At 36.7% G+C, this 20,885-nt stretch overlaps 1 protein-coding gene across 1 annotated transcript in view; it reads left to right on the top strand.

The window, feature by feature from the left end:
• Positions 1-19,910, top strand: part of LOC132829128 (guanine nucleotide-binding protein G(q) subunit alpha-like) — a 112,197-nt gene extending 92,287 nt beyond the window's left edge. Inside the window, exons 4-7 of the mRNA XM_060846451.1 lie at positions 4,050-4,178; positions 6,536-6,665; positions 7,007-7,160; positions 12,359-19,910. Coding sequence (XP_060702434.1) covers positions 4,050-4,178; positions 6,536-6,665; positions 7,007-7,160; positions 12,359-12,549 — 604 coding nt within the window. The 3' untranslated portion in view covers positions 12,550-19,910. The remainder of the gene's footprint in view (positions 1-4,049; positions 4,179-6,535; positions 6,666-7,006; positions 7,161-12,358) is intronic.
• Positions 19,911-20,885: the final 975 nt, after the last annotated feature.

Raw genomic sequence — 20,885 nt, 5'->3', positions numbered from 1 at the left:
TAAAAACGATCACCCTCTGAGCCTTGTAAAGTGGCATTACATCATACTTCACTTTCTATACTTCAGGACATGTGAAATTAATTCATGCTTCCAGTAGCATGCATATATTGTACACATGCAAACAAAATATTGCAGTAGGCCACATAATTTTTTTTTTGCTTTTAGCACGGAGCACTTCTAAGAGATGCTTTTTAATTCTTTACTCTCAAAACCAGTTTGAGGTGGTGTTCAAACTTGAAGCATTCAGTTTTTATCCCCTGGCAGTGAGTAGAAATCATAGTATAATTTTGATGTTCTCCATAGCAACTGTTCTGTCAATTCGTGCAACAGAGGGCGGTAAGATTGGCTTGTGCTGTCTTTATATCAAGCTATTGTTGCATCATACAGTGATAATGAAAGTTGATGTTGAAGTGAAAGAAAATTTGACTGGAAAACTTTTGCGAAATAGGGAAACCCTCGTACACAATTGAAAATGGAAATAGAAGCAATTGGGCTGTGGTCAAAAATGAAGTGGAGTAGAGTACTTACTAAAGAAAGGAAGGTACCGGTGATGGCTGAAGTATGAAACACTTAAAAAAAAAATTAGAGGGGGAAAGCAGCAGGATACATTTTAAGAATACAATTGGTGAAATAATGGTACTTTTCAATAACCTCAAATGTAATGTGTATTTGCATCCTGAGGATGTTGATCAATTCACTGGCAATTTAAAATATCCAAAACTGTAGTCATACCATCTTGTTTGTTGAGAAGTTTCTTCTCATGTCCAATAATTTGTGAGATTTTAACTATAGGAAATGTTTTTAAAAAACTTAACTCGTTAGACTATACACAGAAACATGGTTGAATTGTTCGTAATGGAGACTTTGTTCTGTTCAGTCTTGGTTTCTGTTGAGATGTGCAATCTGATATCACGTGCAACCTAGCTATTAATCCCATATGCTGCCCACCCCCCTCTAACTCACTAACATGAGCCCTAAGTCATAGCGATAGTTTGAGCAAACAGCCTAATTTTGTTGTTAACTCCTTTGGAAGGCTCAGATCAGTGTCTCCTTGCAGAAGGACGTGTAAAACGTGTTTTGGCATAGTCAGCTGTTGTCTTGATCATCTGAGTTATACGCCCAGTTTAAGTCCACCTTCTGATGTCTACCAGCACACATGTTTTTCCGAAGATCCTCTGATCGTTGTGAACAAAGACCATGGATTAATTGGCTCAAAACTTGATTTTTTAAAATTTAGTTGCTGACACCCCAGTCTTGAGTGTAAGTCGTGGTGTCTGAATTAGTTGTGGTCCTTTTATTCCCTCACTGGTTTGTTTTCCATTGTGGTGGCTCAGTGCTTAGCACTGCTCCCTCACAGCACCAGGGTCTTGAGTTTAATACCACCCTCAGGCGACTGTCTGTGTGGAGTTGCACGTTCTCCATCTGTCTCCAATTGCCTTGTCTGAACAACTGACGGAATCTCAGACAGCAGACAGGTTGCAATACTTCTGCAGTCAGGAAACTAGCCACCTATGTTGCCTGCTGGGAAGTAGGTTATTGTCTGCATGGGTTTCCTCCGGTTGCCCCGGTTTCCTCCCATAGTCAAAGAAGTGTGCAGGTTAGGTGGATTGGCCATGCTAAATTGTCCATAGTGCTCAGAGACGTGAAGGCAAGGTGAGTTAGCCAGGAGATCTGTGGGGTTACAGGGATAATGTAGGAGGATAGGTCTGGATGGATACTTTTCAGAGGGTTAGTATGGACTTGATGGGCTGAATGGCCTGCTTCTACACTGTAGAGATTCTATGACCTTGAGACATAGCTCCCAGCCTTTGCATATTCTGTGTGTGTAATCTCCAGTCAAGAGATTGAGACCATTTTACTGTGGCAGGAAACTATAAAGTTAACATGACTAAAGCAACGTCATTATTTTGGATGTGGGTCTGCTCGCTGAGCTGGAAAGTTCATTTTCAGACATTTTGTCAAAGGACAGGAAAAGACATCACCACAGGAAATGACATCACCAACCCAAGGAAACCCAAAAATATAAATAGAAAGCGGGCTACACCACCAGTGTTTCATCTGGAGGCTCACCGATGTTATCTGGTATGGTGACGAAACGTTTGAAAACTAGCCTTCCAGCTCAGCGAGCAAACATACATCCCGAACCTCAACCTGAGCTACAAATCTTCTCAAAACTCGCCAACATCATTGTTTTTCAAAAATATTCTGTAGGGTACACTGTGGCACCATGAGTGTTAATTTCCCCACCCCTGGAGGTGACATGTAAGCAAAACAATTGGGCAGGTTAACCCTTGAGATTATTGCCATCTTACTAATTTAAGTTCTGAGTGGGAAGGTCCATGAATGATCCTAATTCCCCCAAAAAAAAACAATTAAGTAATACCGATCTAAGTGCCTCAACTTGCCAGTAACCTGCTTCCCAGCAGGCAACATAGGTAGCTAGTTTCCTGACTGCAGAAGTATTGCAACCTGTCTGCTGTCTGGGATTCCATCAGTTGCTCAGACAAGGCAATTGGAGACAGATGGAGAACAAGAATTTGTTCTCTGAAAGCCACCACTTGGCTATCTTTGCTCACTCTTGCAACCCTCAGCTAGAAAGAAAAGTATAAAGTGTACTTGCCTTGTTGTAACTGAGCCCACATTGAGCTCTCTAATTTGTCAGCACCTTCTGGAAACCTGAACACCGGTGTTGAGGCCTGTGATGGGCTGAGAAGCTCATCATTCGGCTCTTTAACTACTGTGCGCTAAGCAGCTTGAGTTTGAGTGGTCGGGGTGAATGTTCGTCATTGCCTTTCTCACACACCTCAACTTTTAAACAACATATTGGAAAATTCCACTGCATGTGTAAATATCATGAGCAGATTCTGGGACCTTTGGATAAAAAGGACTGGGCACCATTCTAGTGCAAACTAATTAACTGAGGTGCGTAGACATGGCTGAATTAGACTTTACTTTAACCTTCTTCCATCACATTTGACATAATTTAACATCACTGATGATTGTTAAGCCCAACTACTACTAAATGTGATTCTGCAGATTTTGAAATTACCGAAATGTAACTTCAAATACGTTTTTACAGTGTAAATTTCCTTTCAATATAAGGGTCTTCATGTCCTCAAAGGGAACCTCCACTATCAGCTACAGGAAAAGGGCAACAGGTACATGAGAACAACAGTACTTCCAAATCCTACTTTGTACATGTTCTGTTAACACTGGCGTAGACTGATTTTCTTTCATTGTCACTGGATCACAATCCTGAAATAAAAACATGTGGCAGCACCTTCAAAATTTGGACTGCAACATGTGAAGGTGACCTCATCCCCATCACTTTCACTGGTAATGGGTAATATAGACTAATTTTGCCAGTGACAGCCATGTGTGGGATGAGATGTGGATGGTAATTAACTGAAAGGTAGGACATTTCACTTAATGAAGTTGATCATGCAAGAAAAATAAACCAATTCCTTGCCTATTTATTCTCATTCAGTTCTGTGATCGCTTGGATAAAGAAGGAAACCGCTGTGTTACTTGGTTGCTCTAAAAGTTTTATCCAAGTTATAACTCCACCCCCTTTTTTACTGTTGATTTGCCCCACATAATTTTGTTCAGCATTAATTCACAATGGTTTCGGCCAAAGGCTAATTTTCCATTGAGTTTTTTTGTATTACTGTCTCATTTTTCCAGAAATTTGTTTTGCAGATGATGAGCAAGAAAATTTTAAACTTACATACTTTGTTTTCTTTTCTCTGAGCATTGTATTGTCAAGGTGACTGTCAACTGTTGTTAGACTATGTGGCTGCAGGTGAAATAAAATTTGTCGCTTGGTTGTCCTGAGAGCATGCTCCTTGTATCATGAGATGCAGCTGTACAATTCACTGAGATACAGAGGTCACCAAAGAAAAATATTCTGTCCACCCCTCTCCATATCTCTTAGAAAATAAAATAACCCCTAAGGGATATTCGTAACACACATTGAGAAGTTCATTCGCACGTTTATGGTTGGGTGTTTAATGCTATAATTTTTGTATTTGTTTTTCCTTCATTTGTAGCTATCTTAGCGATTTGGATCGTATATCGGATCCTGCCTATCTGCCCACTCAGCAGGATGTCCTTAGAGTTCGAATCCCAACAACAGGGATAATTGAATACCCATTCGACTTGCAAAGCATCATCTTCAGGTAGAAGGTGGTTCCTGAAAATCAGTAACTGATTTTATCTGCTGCATTCCATTTTCGTGCATGCTCATTCTAGAAATGGATGTTTTTACTGAAATCTGTCTAATACTTTTTGTAACGAATTTGGTCCCTTTTTTAAAATGCTGTGAATTTATGCCTTATTCTTCATTGTTTTCTGTAAGATGGTTTATTTGGTGTAAAACTGATTTGAACAAGTGAAGTTAAGTATAATTTAATAACAGTTCACATTTATACTACATTGGAAATATTAAGAGAAGTCGTCTGTACTGTGGATAAATAGGACACTTTTCCATAGAAAATTAGGTCGTTCAGTTTACTGTAGTGTTATTTTAGTCTACCTCTACAAGGCATCATTTGTCAAACTGGTAAGCTGCCATGTCCTATACACCAGGGACTAAAGACACTCTCTGCCTAGAAGCTTTCTTTTCTTTATAAGAAAGCTAGTATTCAAATTTCCTTGTTCTTTGCCCTTAAAACTTTTGATGTGTTGACTTTCATTTATGTTCTGGTTTCTGAAAACTTTTATGTCAGGGTCATGAAAGTTTAACCTACCCTCTTGCACAACACAATTTGTGGTGAAATGTGTGAGCAGCATTATTGTTTTGTAAAAATAGAAAAAAAATGGTCCTTCACCTAATCATAAATAGAGCTTGAAGAAATTTTTAAATTGCAGGGCCTGACCTTGTGCCAGGTTTTGTTTGCGGGCATATAACAACTTCTGCTGTCCAGTATGTTCCATATATGAAGCACCAGCTGCTAAAAAGTTGAAAGAAAAATTGGTAATGAATTTCTCCTTTTGTTTGCCTTTTTAATGTAACAGATTCACGTGATTTATAATTAAATACTTGAGTTTCATTTCAGAAAAGTTACAGGATCAGTGGAACTTCGTGCCATCTTTATTTTAGTATGAAGAACTTCCTGCCTACCATTTGAATTCATGCATTCTTCATGGAATATGTCATTATGACTGAGATAAAATACCTCAAATATAACTATTTCTATTTAATTATAGGAAATTGATTATCAACACTATAATTTAAATTATTGATAAAGAAGAGATGAAAGAACATATTTCAGTCCCATTTAAGCATTTATTTTGGATATTGGCATGGTTAAAAAGAATCCTGTGCTGTTTGTTAGATTTGTGGGTTGGCATCTTAAACCATCTCAATGTTAGACCCCTCATATTTTTATTCTTTTCATGTTACTTCCATTTAAATGTTGCACAATGAATAAACAGTTTAGTGTGACTGTTAAAACCATTTCAAACTTGTTACTTTTAAGTATTTTATATACATTAGCTGCTTGGATTGAAAGTTTTATTTTGCAGCCTGTGTTAATGTTTGCAGTAATTAAATTCAAATAAAATGTTTAACTGTGGTGTTAACGTAATTCCTTTCACAAAGTCTATGCCTTTGTACCTGCTCTGCATTGGTAATTGAAAAGTACCATTTTGACTGCATCTGCTACTAGTGCTGACATGGAATGGCACCTTCTTATATTAATGTGAATGTTTACACTTTCTTGCTTATTTATAGTTAATAATTTTGAGTGATTTGTGAGAAATTATTGTACTATGAGGCATAGAGCAGATGTGAAGCAACTGATTGCCTTAGCTGGTTTTCTCAGTAAGAAGAAAGAAAGGGTTATTCCTATCGCTGTTAGTAAAAGTAAAAGCTACCATTTTGGAGTATTTGCAAATGTTATTTGGGATTACTGCTCTATCCTGAGAGTTCTTTTTTGCCTTACCTAAGTAAGAACCATCATTTTAAGAACTTTTATTTCTTTTCCCTGCCTTTAAAACTTTTATATATGGCAGCATACTTTTGACTCCTCAACCACTAGAAATGCCTTACTTCATCTAGCTTGTCTCATCCTTTTCATGATATTGTACACTTTCCTGTCACACAATTATCTGCATTTTACAAATAAAAATAAGAACCAGTCATTCAAGTCAGTTTTCATAATCGTGTTTTCTCTTACTAAACATTTTCAATGTGTATTTTCAAAAAACTTAGTATTTTTTCCTTGTTATTTGAAGCTCTGCGCTGCAGACAGTACTCTGACTTAGTAAGAATTAAAATAGATTTATAATATTTTGTTTTAGATAAAGGCATTATAAATCAGTGGTGTTTAATTTTTTTTTAACTTTATCAAGTGACCTCTTTGGAAAGCTCGTCGTAGAAATATTGTGTAAAATCCTTTTTTAAAAAGAACTCATCGATCACTTTATACTGAGTGAATGCATAATTCTTTGTATTTAATGTTTTGTAGGATATTGGTTGATAATTTAATACTGTATGTACTCCTAAATATTACTTTGATTATGCCTTTTTTAGAATGGTGGATGTTGGAGGCCAGAGGTCGGAAAGAAGAAAATGGATTCATTGCTTTGAAAACGTGACATCCATCATGTTTTTAGTGGCACTTAGTGAATACGACCAGGTTCTTGTAGAATCTGATAATGAGGTACATCTGTTTTCCACGAAGGTCTTCAAGCCGGTGTTACATTAGATGCTAAAATGTGAAGTGAAAACTGCTTTAATAGATTGAAAATATTGTACGTTAAAAGTGAAAATATAGCAAAATAGTTTTTGTTGCCTGGTACCCATAAATTTTAGATCTTTTTGAATATTTAAATGTAAGGAAACTAATTTCCGGTGGTGGTGATATACTAAATACTACATAAGCTTTTGAATCGTTCTTGTTACTTAAAATCTTTATGAAAATTTATGAATGGAAGTTTACAATACACGCATCAGAACAACATTTGGTGTAGTTTTCAGCAGTTATTGTAACCATATTTCCAGAATCGAATGGAGGAGAGCAAAGCACTATTTAGGACGATAATCACATATCCCTGGTTTCAAAACTCCTCAGTCATTCTCTTCTTAAATAAGAAGGATCTCTTGGAAGAAAAGATTATGTACTCCCATTTGGTTGACTACTTCCCTGAGTTTGATGGTGAGTAGTGTTTCCTGCATGTAAATTTCCTTCAGAAATTTTTGACAAGTTGGAGGAGAGAAAAATAGTATTGATCTTTCGCAAGAAATGGCATAATCAGACTTTTAAAGCCGAGGTGTTTTGCTGTTTGTATGATGACTACAGAGTGGTAAATGGCAGAAAATGTAATTTTGTATATTCAGACGGCGATGAATCAAAGGTATAAAAGTATCAATGTAAGGATATTAAAAATGCTAGTTTTAGATCTGCCTTAGTTTTGCATTCTTTGAACGGCATGTTTCAACTGTAAATTTTGTATTAATAATTAATTTAAAGTTTGATTAGGCCAAACTTTGGCAATTGCCCTGAGAACTGAACCACAATATGACTCATCTATTTTTGTTTCATTCAAACAAGTGCAGTGTGTGCATGTCCATTCTGCCTGAAATGAATAAAGTCTTGTGTATTAATATATGTAGCTTGCAGTATTTGTGTGTGCTCCGTAGTGCAAGTCTGGCAATTTGAACTCTTTGTGCACACAGGATTATATATAAGAAATACTCAGTTGCAGAACCACTTCCAATCTGTAACACTTTGCAGTAAGTTTCATAAACATGGATTGTTTGGGTGGGTTAGTATCTTGATTGTTGCAAATAGCCAAAGGGATGTGCTAGTTGATAAAATATCAGTCTTTGGGACACATGCTCTACAAACTTAGAATTGCACTGTTACTGAGTTTGAACTCATCTAGTCCCAGCACAGTAGCTGTCACCCACTATCCACTGAAGATGGTGAATCCTAGAAAACGTGCTTAGCTGAACTGAAGTACGCATACTGCAGGATTCCAGACTACTTGTCTGATTTTCTGATGCATCTTAAATGTTGACAGTACTGCAAGACCTCATGGTCAACTCAGATATCCATATCAGAAATCCTGACAATGGGACTAGAATGGGAGAGAGGGAAGCATAGTTGTGATGTCGCTGTATGTCTGATGTCTGGTTTGAAAACTACCTAGGCAGATGGTAACATTTTTAGTTCAATTAAAAATCTGGAATAAAATACTGGCACAATAACAACATTTAAACTATTGTGAATTGTCTTAAAAACCATTTGGTTCACTCCTGTTCTTGGGGTGGGGTGGGGGAGATAGGGGAGGAAGGAAGAGAGAATCTGCCAGCTTTACCTGGTTTGATCGCCATGTAACTCCAGATTCTTAGCAGTATAGTTAAGAATGAACTGTCCTCTCCTCAATAAATGCTCACTTGACCAGCAATGCCCCAATGAATCTGTTTTGTTTTTTAAAAGTGTCATCCTTAACAGGCATGACTGGATCAATACAATCTTTATGACTGGTCCAAATTTGTATCCATTTTACCTATTGCTCAGCATGAGTAGATAGTCTTGCTTAAAGGAAAAGATTTGCTGGACTTGTGTAAGAGTAGTGAGCTTATTTATGACCGGTTCTGTGCAACATGAACTGGCCATATGGTTAGGTGAATTCCTATAACCAGTTTTCCACATGTAGTGAAAGGTTCCTTCATACTTGCCAAGAATACAAGACAGTTATTGATAACATTGCACTGTTCATGTGCACACCTAACATTGTTAGCCTATTCTCAATGTATCACTCGAGGAAGCCATAGACATTTGTACACAGCACCGTGCCATGGTGATCTAAACCAGCTACCTTTGAGAATCTTTGAACTTGTGCAACTCTCAGTTCAGTTTTACCAGCGCAAGGTATGTCAACTAGATGGTGTTGCCATGGATCCCAGCACAAACACCTTTGACACCCATGAGAAAATTGTCTTCAAATCTCCTACCTCTTCCATGTTTCTAATAGATTTGCTATGTTTGAATATGGTGCTGCATTTAAGAATTTCCTTCATGTTTTAATGGGCTCCATCCTGTATATTCAAACTCATCTTTGAAACAGAGCTGTCAAATAAGCTCCATTTCCTTGATGTCCAAGTTAAGAAATTAGCCAGGAAGTTCTTTACTATTGTCTACCGCAAACTTACCTTAACTGGTGTTGAGATTCCTACAGTTCAGTGTGCTATAACATTGGCTTTATTAGGAACCTTGTAAATTGGACCTGAGCCATTGGTTCGCTGTTAGTTCTATGGTAATATATGGCGAATCAAAACCATCCTGAGAGATAATGGCCACTATGATTGGATCATTTCTGTCTCTGTATTGCACAGAATTATGAGTAGGCCTAAAACTGTCACTTTTGGTCCTGAAAAGTGCAGTCTATCTCAAGATACCCTGAAAGGTAAGGTATTTTGAATGTTTGAGCAACCAGCTCCTACCCTAATAACATGAGTGATGTTAGCCATTAATGAATGCTACTGTCAAGCCAACAAGGAATTATGCCTAGTATTGAGTATTTTCAGTGCTGGTGTGATCCCTGATACGTATGCCATGCTTTCCAAAAACAGACCTATCATATCAAATAGCAAATCACTTTTGCTGTCTGGGGCAAGCAAAGTGTCGATTGTACCAAAACCAGCCCCATCACGGAAACAGTCTCACCATTGTTCAATAATAGATATCAATCTGCAATTGGACATCATTTGTTCCATAATCCAGAGTAGAGTCATAGAGATGTGTAGCACAGAAACAGACCCTTCGGTGCAACTGGTCCACACCGAGCAGATATCCTAACCTAATCTAGTCCTATTGGCCTGGACTTAGCCCATATCCCACTAAACCCTTCCTATTCATATAACTATCCAGATGTTTTTTAAATGCTATAATTGTACTAGTCTCCACCACTTCCTCTAGCAGTTCATTCCATACGCAGATCACCCTCTGTGTGAAAAAGTTGTTCCTTCGGTCCCTTTTAAATCTTTCCCATCTCACGAAAAATCTATGCGCTCTAGTTCTGGACTCGCCCATCCCAGGAAAAAGACCTATCAATGCCCCTTACGATTTTATAAACCTGGATATAGGTTTGCTTGCTGAGCTGGAAGGTTTGTTTTCAGACGTTTCATCACCATGCTAGATAAAATCAGTGAGCCTTCAGATGAAATGCTGGTGACATGACCCACTTTCTGTTTGTGCTTAGATTTTCTTGGATTGGTGACACCATTTCCTGTGGTGATGTCATTTCCTGTTCTTTTTCTCAGGCGGTGATAATTGGGATCCAAGTCAATATGTCTGTTGATAGAGTTCCAGTTGGATCTGACTTCACCACAGGAAATTACATCACCAACCCAAGTCATGCCACCAGCGCTTCATCCGGAGGCTCACTGCCGATGTTTCCTAGAATGGTGACAAAATGTCTGAAAGCAAACCTTCCAGCTCAGCGACCAAACTACATCCAGAACCTCAACCTGAGCTACAAATCTTCTTAAAATTCGCTAATGTTTTACAAACCTCTATAAGGTCACCACTCAGCCTCCAATTCTCCAGGGAAAACAGCCACAGCCTGTTCAGCCCCTTGCTATTGCTCAAATCCTCCAACCCTAGCAACATCCTTGTAAACTTTTCTGAACCCTTTCAAGTTTCACACCATCCTCTGATAGGAAGGAGACCAGAATTGCACGCAATATTCCAAAAGTGGTCTAACCAATGTCCTGTACAGCCGTAACATAACCTCCCAACTCCTGTACTTAATACTCTGACCAATAAAGGGAAGCATACCAAATGGTGCCTTCACTGTCGTATCTACCTGCGACTGTACTTTCAAGGAATGGTGAACCTGCACTCCAAGGCCTCGTCATTCAGCAACACTCGCTAAACCTTACCATTAAGTGTATAAACGCTGCTAAGACTTGCTTTCCCAAAATGCAGCACTTCACATTTATCTAAATTAAACTCCATCGCCACTCCTCAACCTATTGGCCATCTGATGGAGATCTCGTACTCTGAGGTAGCTTTCTTCGCTATCCACACCTCCAGTTTTGGTGTCATCTGCAAACTGACTAACTATACCTCCTATGCTCACATCCAAATCATATATATAAATGACCCAACACCAATCCTTATGGCACACCGCTGGTCACAGGCCTCCAGTTTGAAAGGCAATCCTCTTCTGTATCAATCCAGTTCTGTATCCAAGTGGCTAGTTCTCCCTGTATTCCATGAGGTCTAACATTGTTAACCAGTCTACCATGAGAAACCTTGTCGAATGCCTTACTGAAGTCCGTATAGATCGCATCTACTGCTCTGCCCTCATCAATTCTCTTTGTTATTACTTCAAAAAATCAGTCAAGTTTGTGAGATGTAATTTCCCATGCACAAAGCCATGGGAATTCTTGCCTTTCTGAATACATGTAAATCCTGTCCCTCAGGACACCAGTCTACAGTTTCCTGACTTTTCCTTACTGCCTTTCTTAAATAGTGGTGCACATTAGCCAACCTCCATTCATCCGCCACCTCACCTGTGACTATCAATGATACAAATATCTCAGCAAGGGGTCCAGCAATCACTTCCCTAACTTCCCACAGAGTTCTCATTTACACCTGATCAGGTCCTGGGGATTTATCCACTTTTATGTTTTTCGAGACATCCAGCACCACCACCTCTGTAATATGAACATTTTTCAAGATGTCACCATCTATTTCCCCACACTACATGAAGCATTATGCTGAAAACCAATTTTAGGCTGTCAGTTTGGTTTCCTTAAATGTACTGGAAGCTCCATATACACAGATGTTCTTCGCAGACAGGAAAAAAGCACATGCAGGCACTGCACCTGTTCCAATGCAAGAGGATAGGTGACTGTCTTGTGCAATGAAGCAGAAAATGGCAATGTCTCAACCAATCAGAATCTGTTTGCCAGCAGCAAAGATGATTTGTTTCCAACTGGGTATTTTTTGACAACGTGACCTTTGGGCCAGGAGGCAAACTGCTCTGCTGGCATTGTCAGACATGATGCTGTATGTGCCAATTTTTTTTTACATCTTCGCTAGTTAGTTTGCACATGCATGGAATGCAAGGTCTGAAGGTGGAGTTTGTTTATCAGAAGAAAAGTTGCATATTACAAAATAAGTGAGAACTCATCTTTTAGGCTCAGCCTCCCAAAATTTGAACTGCAACATTGTAAAGCAGTAGTTTAGTTGAGGTGACATTGCTATGCATTATTAAGAAGCTATTGGTTGCTTATCAGGCATTACAATGCTAGGTAATATTTTAGAACAGTACTATCTTATTTTCTAGAACTTATGGACAAAGAGGAAAGAAAATTGCCATTTTGTCTGTTTTATAGGTCCACAGAGAGATGCGCAGGCTGCACGAGAATTCATTCTGAAGATGTTTGTTGACCTGAATCCTGATAGTGACAAAATCATCTACTCTCACTTCACATGTGCCACAGATACAGAGAACATCCGTTTCGTCTTTGCAGCTGTCAAAGATACAATTCTGCAGCTGAATCTAAAGGAGTACAATTTGGTCTGACCAGACCAGAGAAAAGGAGAAAAGAAAATTTAAACCATAATGACCGCAATTGTTATGATCTGTGAAGTTTGCAAACTGCTAATTGTCATCCTGGATTCTTGTCTGTGTGTGTCCACAGAGTTGTAGCTTCTTCTAAAACAAGAAAATGGTTTTATTCAATACAGGATCGGGGAGGGGCAGGGAGACACCTTTTTAATGTGCATCTTTTTGGGTGCCAATCTACGTTTCCATATTTTCAAATATCACTTAATAACTAGCTGTATAACAGATAGTTGGCTTGAGCTACAATCTCTCTAATGCTTGTTCAAATGAAGAATAGCAGGTGTTATTCCACTTGCAAAATCAAAATGCAATGCCATCCCCTCCCCTCTGCTCTTTCAGTTTTGCTGGCCTTCTGCTCCTTCTGCTGTCTGATCGCAGATATGCTCTGTGATGCACAGTGGTGATGTTTCAGGGCTCTGTCTGACAGAAACCAAGCCATCACTTGCATAATTGATGTACTGTTTCTAGTTTATTTGTTTTTTTTTTCTGATCAATGAGAACGTATTGATACTGTGATTTATTTTTTGATTTTTTTAAAAATAAATTATTGATGTTATACATATAGTTTGCTACTTGCTGTATTTCAGCCATGGACTACAAAGATGGGAGCTCACGAAGCATTAGCAGGTTGAGCAAATATCATGGAAACTGGGAGGGGGGTGGAATTGGCTTAAGTACTTAGAAACCTGAGAAGTGGAAATAATGATTACTTGGCAAATAAATGAAGCCAAATCTAGTATAAAGAAATAAGTGTATTTATCTAATTTATGGACCAGTATACTTAGGCTTGATTTCAGATTAGAATGTTTCTGTATGAGTTGGTTTACAGATGCTCAGCTGTTGCCAAACTTTGATTTTTTTTTTAACTGCTGTACACTACAGTGGCAAGTTGTGGAGTTTTTTTTAGGGTGACTTGCTAAACAGAAGTTGAAAGTTTATGCTTTTTTTCAGCTGAGGGGTTTTAACCTTGAAAGTTTTTAATAGCAAGTTAGTTTTAACGTGGTCAGGTACTTTTACAGATTTTTTTTTAAAACATTGGTATGATATCAGGCCTGTTTAAAAAGAAGACCTCTGTGTTTTATAGGAATGCAGGTGGCAAGAAAGTTGCACTACACAGCTCTTAATTTGAGTGATTTCTCTGTACAAAAGTGAAAGAATGGCTTTAATACATGCTGCACAGTGCCATAAATATATTGTACCTTAAGTTGAGAAGGTTTGATCTCGCCAAACAAATATCAGGACTACTTTGTAATGTTAGAAGTTGTAGGCAGCCTTTCTGGTACAATTGCTACATCCCACACTCGTGGTTTAAATACTGTGGTTTGGTAGAGATGGCATCTATAGAAAAAAAACTGATATCTGTGCTTTTCTTTTTCTTTTCCTTTTAATGTAGTTGGCGATGCATGTTTATCCTGCATTCAAATCATCATGCTGCCACCTATTCAGTATACTTGGTGTATAAACCTTAATGATGCCTTTTCGTTGTACCTACTGACTTCACCAGCAGGGGTGCCCTGTCACTTGCTCCAGGCATTTGGCTACAAAAAGGGCTTCATGTCCAAAATTATCATAATTGATTTAGTACTCAATAGTTTTTAATCACACTAAAACAACTGGGATATGTTAAAGAGGATGAGTTCGAGCATCAACTGTTGAAAGTTGCAGCATTTTGCTGTTTGACTATAATCTAAAATGCTTTTTCAAGTATCACTGCTCAAACATATAATCTTAGCTAATTGATTTCTGTTTTATTTTATAATAATGGAATTCCAGACGAATGATTCAGAACTAAATAAATCTCAAATTGTAGACATTATTTCAAATGTGGTTGAAATTGTGATTTTGTCAGCTGTGAATTTGATATAATGAAATGTAATGGTGAGAGAGTGTTATTTGGTTTCAAAATGTTTTCATGTCTACTTAATAGTTTATTCATATTGCATGGAAGAGCAGATAAGTGTTAAAGGTTTTGATTGGCAGATCTATGTGAAAACAGGTGGTAGCAAGAACCTGTCATTCCAGCCCTTAATTCATCTTTATTAAAATATGATTAGTACTTGACTGTCAAATCAAGTAATACAACTATGTTTATATTACTGATTTTTATTTTTGGTGAGTATTATCATTTTGCATTCACCATAATGCAGTCACGAAGTTCAGTGCCCTTTTTGAAAAGGATTTTTAAAAATTAAACGTATGCCATATCAGAGCAGATGCATATAAGAGTATAAATGTGGCACCATTTAGCTTGTAAGATCTTGTGGGCCTACCTACAGAAAATCTAAGGAATTTGGAAATGCCAAAGCAACTTTATAGAGCTTTTTGAAAAGGTTGTTTCCAGAGTTTTTGCATATGGGAATAATACCTGCCATAAACATTTGGTTTCATTTAAAATACCTAACTGTCAGGGAGGGCTGATGGTAAATTCTGATTGTTTTTGCTAAGTTTTACATGTCCTTGGTCTACTTAGACCTGCTGCGAAAACAGCCAAATATTGTGTACACTACATACCATTGCTAAACACTCCAATATCCTGCAAAGCTATTCTGTAAAAACTAAATGCCATTGTTTTAATAAACCAGTATGGTAACATGGCATTAGGTTTCCTTACTCAAGTTTACATGAAAGGCCTTGGAAGTTTTGACAGGATTAGACTGTGTGAACACCTAATTTTGCCCAGTTAAAATTATTTTAAAATGAAAATGTGGAAATTGTCTGGGGAGAGATAAAATAGTGTTTATCTTTGTTGAATTTTATGGCAATGAAGTAAAGCAGAGGAGTGCCTTACCTAATCCCAAAATGATTTTTTGCCAGTAATATACACCCTGAAGTTTTATTCTATAGGGCTAGAACAAAGATTGTTACTCTGATTTGTCTTTTATTCCCCTTACATTTAAACTTACTAACAATTCAAAAATTCACATTTAACTGTAAGATATCTGTGCAATTCAAGAGTGAAATCAAAACATAATGAAATTTTAATTAACCAAGGGATGTGGATATGTTTAATAGTGATTTGTGGAAAACTAGGTTTGCTCAATAAAATTTCAAAATTGATAAAATACAGTTATCCTGACTGCAAGCAATCTAAATGTCTAAAATCTAACAGACAGTAAAGGTTTTACTTGTCAGCATGCAATAGATTGTTTCAGCTAAACATACCACATAATGGAATATGCGTGCTTATAATTGAGGATACATTTTAGATATTTGCCCTCATGCTACCGATGTCCACATTTCTAGAGCTGACTTTTGCAGAATTTAATGCAGCAGGAACTTAGTTTCCCCAACGTGGTTTTTTAAATGGTGGCAATCCTTTCACCACATGAGTTAATTAAAAATGAATATCATCTTGTGTACAATGTGTATACATGTTTTGTTTGAATGCTAGTGAACAAATTGAAATTTGCGGTGGATAATATTGTTTCAGATTACTATTGCAGATTTTCAGCGGTCACATTATGTTCTAATATTTTCAATATGTAGCAATTCTATAATTTGTTTCAAATTAACTATTTGTTTCAGTGAAAGCAAAATTCTGAGGCTGAATTTGTGAGCATACAGTTTTGTTTTATTCAAAAATGGCAGAAAAAATATTCTTGAATTATCCTAAGCAATCTTTTGAGTTGTTGGTGAACTTTTAGCTGAAAGTAGCTGACCAAGTCCCAAGTTCCTTAGAAAGAAAAAACTGACTTTTTTTTTAAAGAAGAGGTTTATTTGCAGTAGTTGTGGATTTGATAGTTTCAGAACATTTAGCTTTTGAATAAGTTTCCCACCTCCAGTCAGGATTAGTCAGTTGAAGTCTGCATGTATATGTCACAGTTGAAATTAAAATCTAATATTTTCAAAGCATTAATTTTCACTCAATATTTGACAAATAAGTGTAACTTGTTTTATCTTTAAAGCCAGCCAACCTGTGTAAATAATATTTTGATTCACTTTATACCTATTGTCATCTAGAGTTTCCAAGGAAAAATTCCTTTCACTTTGGATGCAAGAGTTTTAAGAATAAACGCAAGTTTTAAACTAACTGGGTGATCCATACTTGGCCTGGGTTCAGTGCAGTTTTAATATTGTTGTTATGCATAACTTGCAAGCATGTTGTTGAGAACATGGGCCCATAGTCAGAAAAGATTACATAGAATGCATAGTGTTGGGATTCCAATTTACACTTTTTGCACATTTACTTTTGTGAATATGGGTCCCTGTATAAGGAAAAATAATTTTAAAAATTGAGGGTGATAGGTAGTTTAAATTTTTAGCCAGATTTGCAAAAAATGTATAAAATGTATAGCATATGCTTGCATAATATAGGAAACTAAATGGGAAATGTCTCTTTTGTATTGTATTTAAACCAGGGGACCAAGCTTCTGTCAGAAAACCTATTTTAATTTGTTTTATTTGAGAACAAGAAAACGTTTGATTTTTAAAAATATACTGGCATATTAGTAATTGCATTATTGTAGTAATCTTCCTGGCTATCTGTTCTACAGTATTGAAAACTGTCTAGGCTATTTTTCCACATCACTTTCACTATCGCAAGCTTCTGCTTTTGCCACTGTTCTGTGAATATTTAGGGAAATTGGGGATTGAGTAGCTATGGTAACTGAATGTACCATGGTTCTTTACTGCTTGCTTATTTCTTAGCTTAGGGATTCTTGTGACATAGTGGTAATACCTGTGCCTCTGAGCCAGAAGGCTTGTGTTCGAGTCATACTGCTCCAGAGGTGTACAGTCACATCCCTGAACAAGTTAATCAGAAATGTCTAGATTATGATGGACAGAGTATTTTGTTTAAATATGAAACAATGCTTGTATACAGGTAGGCAAATGTTAGAGGATTGGGATTATTTCTGTAATATGTGAAAACTTTTATTACAAGCTAAAATCAATTAAATGTTTGTTCCTTAATTCGAGTATGCAGTTTGTTGAACTAACTACTTTTTTAAAAGCACAAAATGGTGCAACTTAAAACCTATTTTACAATTATTTGGGCTAACATTTTTAAAAATCTTAATTTATTTTTGTTACCTTGTCAATTGCCAAATAATCATTTTTATAACGTGGATTAATAATTGCTGAAAAAATTCATTTGTTTTGCAGTTTGCAAGTACTAATCAATCTCGCTTCCCTCACCTCCGCTTTGGCTGTTCCATGAGGAACAACAAATTCATGTCAACAGCTTAAGTCAGTTACCATGTTTAATTCATGTGCGTGAAGTTGTCCTTACACCTTGTAATTTACAGATGAATGTTTTGCTGTGAACTAGATTGTAATGTTTATAGTATAACATTTGTTATGTTGAAAGGTATGTACTAATGAAGTGCCAAATGGCCTTTTGCAAAAGGAGTTACTAACTTTCGATCAGAGTTCAAAGCACTGCATTTGAGTGTTGGAACATTGGCCTGTACCTGGAATTTCTCAATTTTATTATGACATTATGAAGAGTTCCCAAATGAAGGTCGAAGAATTCGCCCATTAGAAAGAGTGAAATAAATAAATAGATTGACCTGTATGGAACTTGGTGTCTCAAAATGGAATATTTTTGTGAAACCTTGGAATAAGTATGAAGCCCACAGTCCTACATGGAAACGATATGTAAAACAGGGGAGAAATTTAAAGTTCCTGGCAAGAATGGAGGAATGAGTATTTATTTAGTTTGTGCTCCTAGTTTACCAACTAGTGTCTTTCCATTTAATTTTATTTGTAGTAGCCTTATTTTCCAGACGCTTCTTTACATTCTTGTTCTCTTCATTGGATTTAGCCTTTGCTTCTGCTTATTAGAATTAGGTTTATTGTCATGTACTGAAGTAAACTGATGTTACAGCATTAATTATTAGGGGCCTGGCTATGCTCGTTTTCACAGGGACATTTAAGATTGATCTTACGTTAGAAATTCCATATTGTTTGAATGTTGGTTTTATAGTTGTATTACAAATGCTAGGATAGCATGTTTTTTCCTTGCAATGTTAAAAAGGGAACAGCACTAAATGTGAATGTGGCAACATTCCGCAATGTTTGAAGACTATAAAGAGAGAGCTTTAATGTAAAAGAGTAAGTCGGACTGAGGCTGTAGAGTTTGGTGGTGTTAGTGGGCGCAACTATTATAAACATAGCATTTGAGAAAGCAAACCATATGGATGAACTTAACTGACAAGTTTAGTAATAAGATGTGAATTTGAATGTTTTTGTGCTATGATGATAAGCAAACATTTGCATATCATTTTTAGTTAGCCATTGGTAGAGGAGTTGGTGGGAGAAAACACTCAATACATCATCTCTGGCCATTTTAATGGAGAAAGTGGTATCTATAGCTCCTGCAGAGCCACAAAGTAACTACTTTGTCTTAAGTTTCCAAATTGCATTGCTGAATAGGGACGTTTTGTAAGCAACAAAATGGGGTGACAGGAGAATTTAAATCTTGCAGCTTATTGCTTAGACAGCAAGTAACACTAATGAGCATCATCGTCAACAGAGATATATGCAGGAAGGGAGATTATGGAAACAACAATCTGATAAGACTTTGCCTAAACACAGCAAATCATAGAAGCGTCCTTGCTATATTTAAGGTACTAAAAACTAAATGTGGAAAAATAAGCCTGTTCAGTTATTTGGGAATAATGCATTTTGAGCTGAAAAGTTGTCATGGGCTTCAGTAAGGTTGTATATAGAATGAATATTATACCTCTGTAAATGTCCTGGCTTCATGCAAAGTAAATGTTCTGTCATAGACCTGGGTTGTTAACATTTTAGTATTCATTTGGTGGAATCTTCAAACTTCCATCTTTTGTTGTGTATTTCTATGCTTGTAACCTTTTGAAGAAAATTGAAGCATGGCAGCCATCAGCAGTGGTGTATTGAACTAAAATATGTATTACTGATCTTTCACAGACTTTTTTAAGTAAACCAAATGTAAATTATGTAGAATAATGAATTAAAGTGTGCCAAGTCCCTTCTTTGTAGTGCCAGACTCTCTACAAGTGCCAATGTGGTGGAAATTTAGGTTGGACTTGTATATTAAGTCCTGTTAAAAGGAAACTTTAAACTATTTAAGAGCTATATCTGCTGTTTTTAAATTGTGTCATTTTAATGCATGTATTGTTGTTTTGGAGGGGCCTAGTTTTTGAAGTAAAACAAATCTTGTACAATAATTACCTGAGAAGGGTCTTACTGGTTATTAATACAGTATTTTTCGGCCATAATTTTGTAATAGTTTAATTTGACCTCTGTTGCTTGACCCTCATGGAAACATGGACTTGATTTTCATATCCTTCTCCTGAAATTCTCTGTTTGAAATTGGAATAAATTTTGTTCCTATATCGCTTGCAATTTGTCGTTATTTTACTGCACAATTACATAGAATGTTAGAAGCCAATACTTGCTGATAGAGAAGAAAAAGATTTCACATTTCAAATATCTCAAAATGCTATGAAGTGCGGATACAAAAGATAGGCTAGGTTGTGGATACTTTTTATTTCCTATTGCAATAATTATCTTAGTGGCAACTTTATCCTATTAAACTTGTCCTTAATATGCAAAGAAAAATGTTTGTAGACATTGATTATTTTGAATGACCCCCCCCCCCCCCGGGCAGCGATTTGTGTTTTGTGGAACAATTTGCCCGTTCTCATTAAAACGTTTCATCTTGCTGTTCTGAAATCTCTTTTCCCTCTTCTATTTCTAAATGTTTTGTCTCCATTTACTTAGTTTTATTTAGTAAACAATATCTGTTTGAAGGAGTGTGGAGCTCTTCTAGGTGTAAAATTAAATTATACATTTGAGCTTTACAGCATGTGCTATACGTACAATTTTTTTAAACAAAGCATTTTAATTGGAAAGTTACTGATGTTCATTAACTTTGACCATATTTTGTATACATCTGCTATTCTGCATCGAGTGTTTAGATTTGTTTAAAGATTTAGCAAGTCTGCCTGACTCCTTGCTTTTAATCAGGTTTAAAGGTTCTCTGCTATGGTGCTTCTGTCAGTCATATTACATGTTCTGAATTTTCTGGTGCAGCATTTCACAACATCCTCTTGATTTCCAAAAAAAATTGTGATAAATCTTTAGATGTCAATTTTTATCAGTTGCTCATAGCTTGGTCATCTTAATGTGAAATACCAAAGATGAAATTGAGAATATGGATAGACTTGTACTTCTGTGCACAGTCACTGGAGCAACAATCAACAAAGCAAACAGAGCACAGTATGGCTGGACAGTAGCCAGAAGAGAGCACAAGTTAGATATCACAGTACTCTGATCAAACTGATGTATGAGTACACAGTTTCCAACAT

This window comes from Hemiscyllium ocellatum, chromosome 28 (assembly GCF_020745735.1).
Source record: "Hemiscyllium ocellatum isolate sHemOce1 chromosome 28, sHemOce1.pat.X.cur, whole genome shotgun sequence".
Taxonomy (NCBI): Eukaryota; Metazoa; Chordata; class Chondrichthyes; order Orectolobiformes; family Hemiscylliidae; genus Hemiscyllium; species Hemiscyllium ocellatum.
This window is presented reverse-complemented; position numbering and strand designations above follow the sequence as displayed.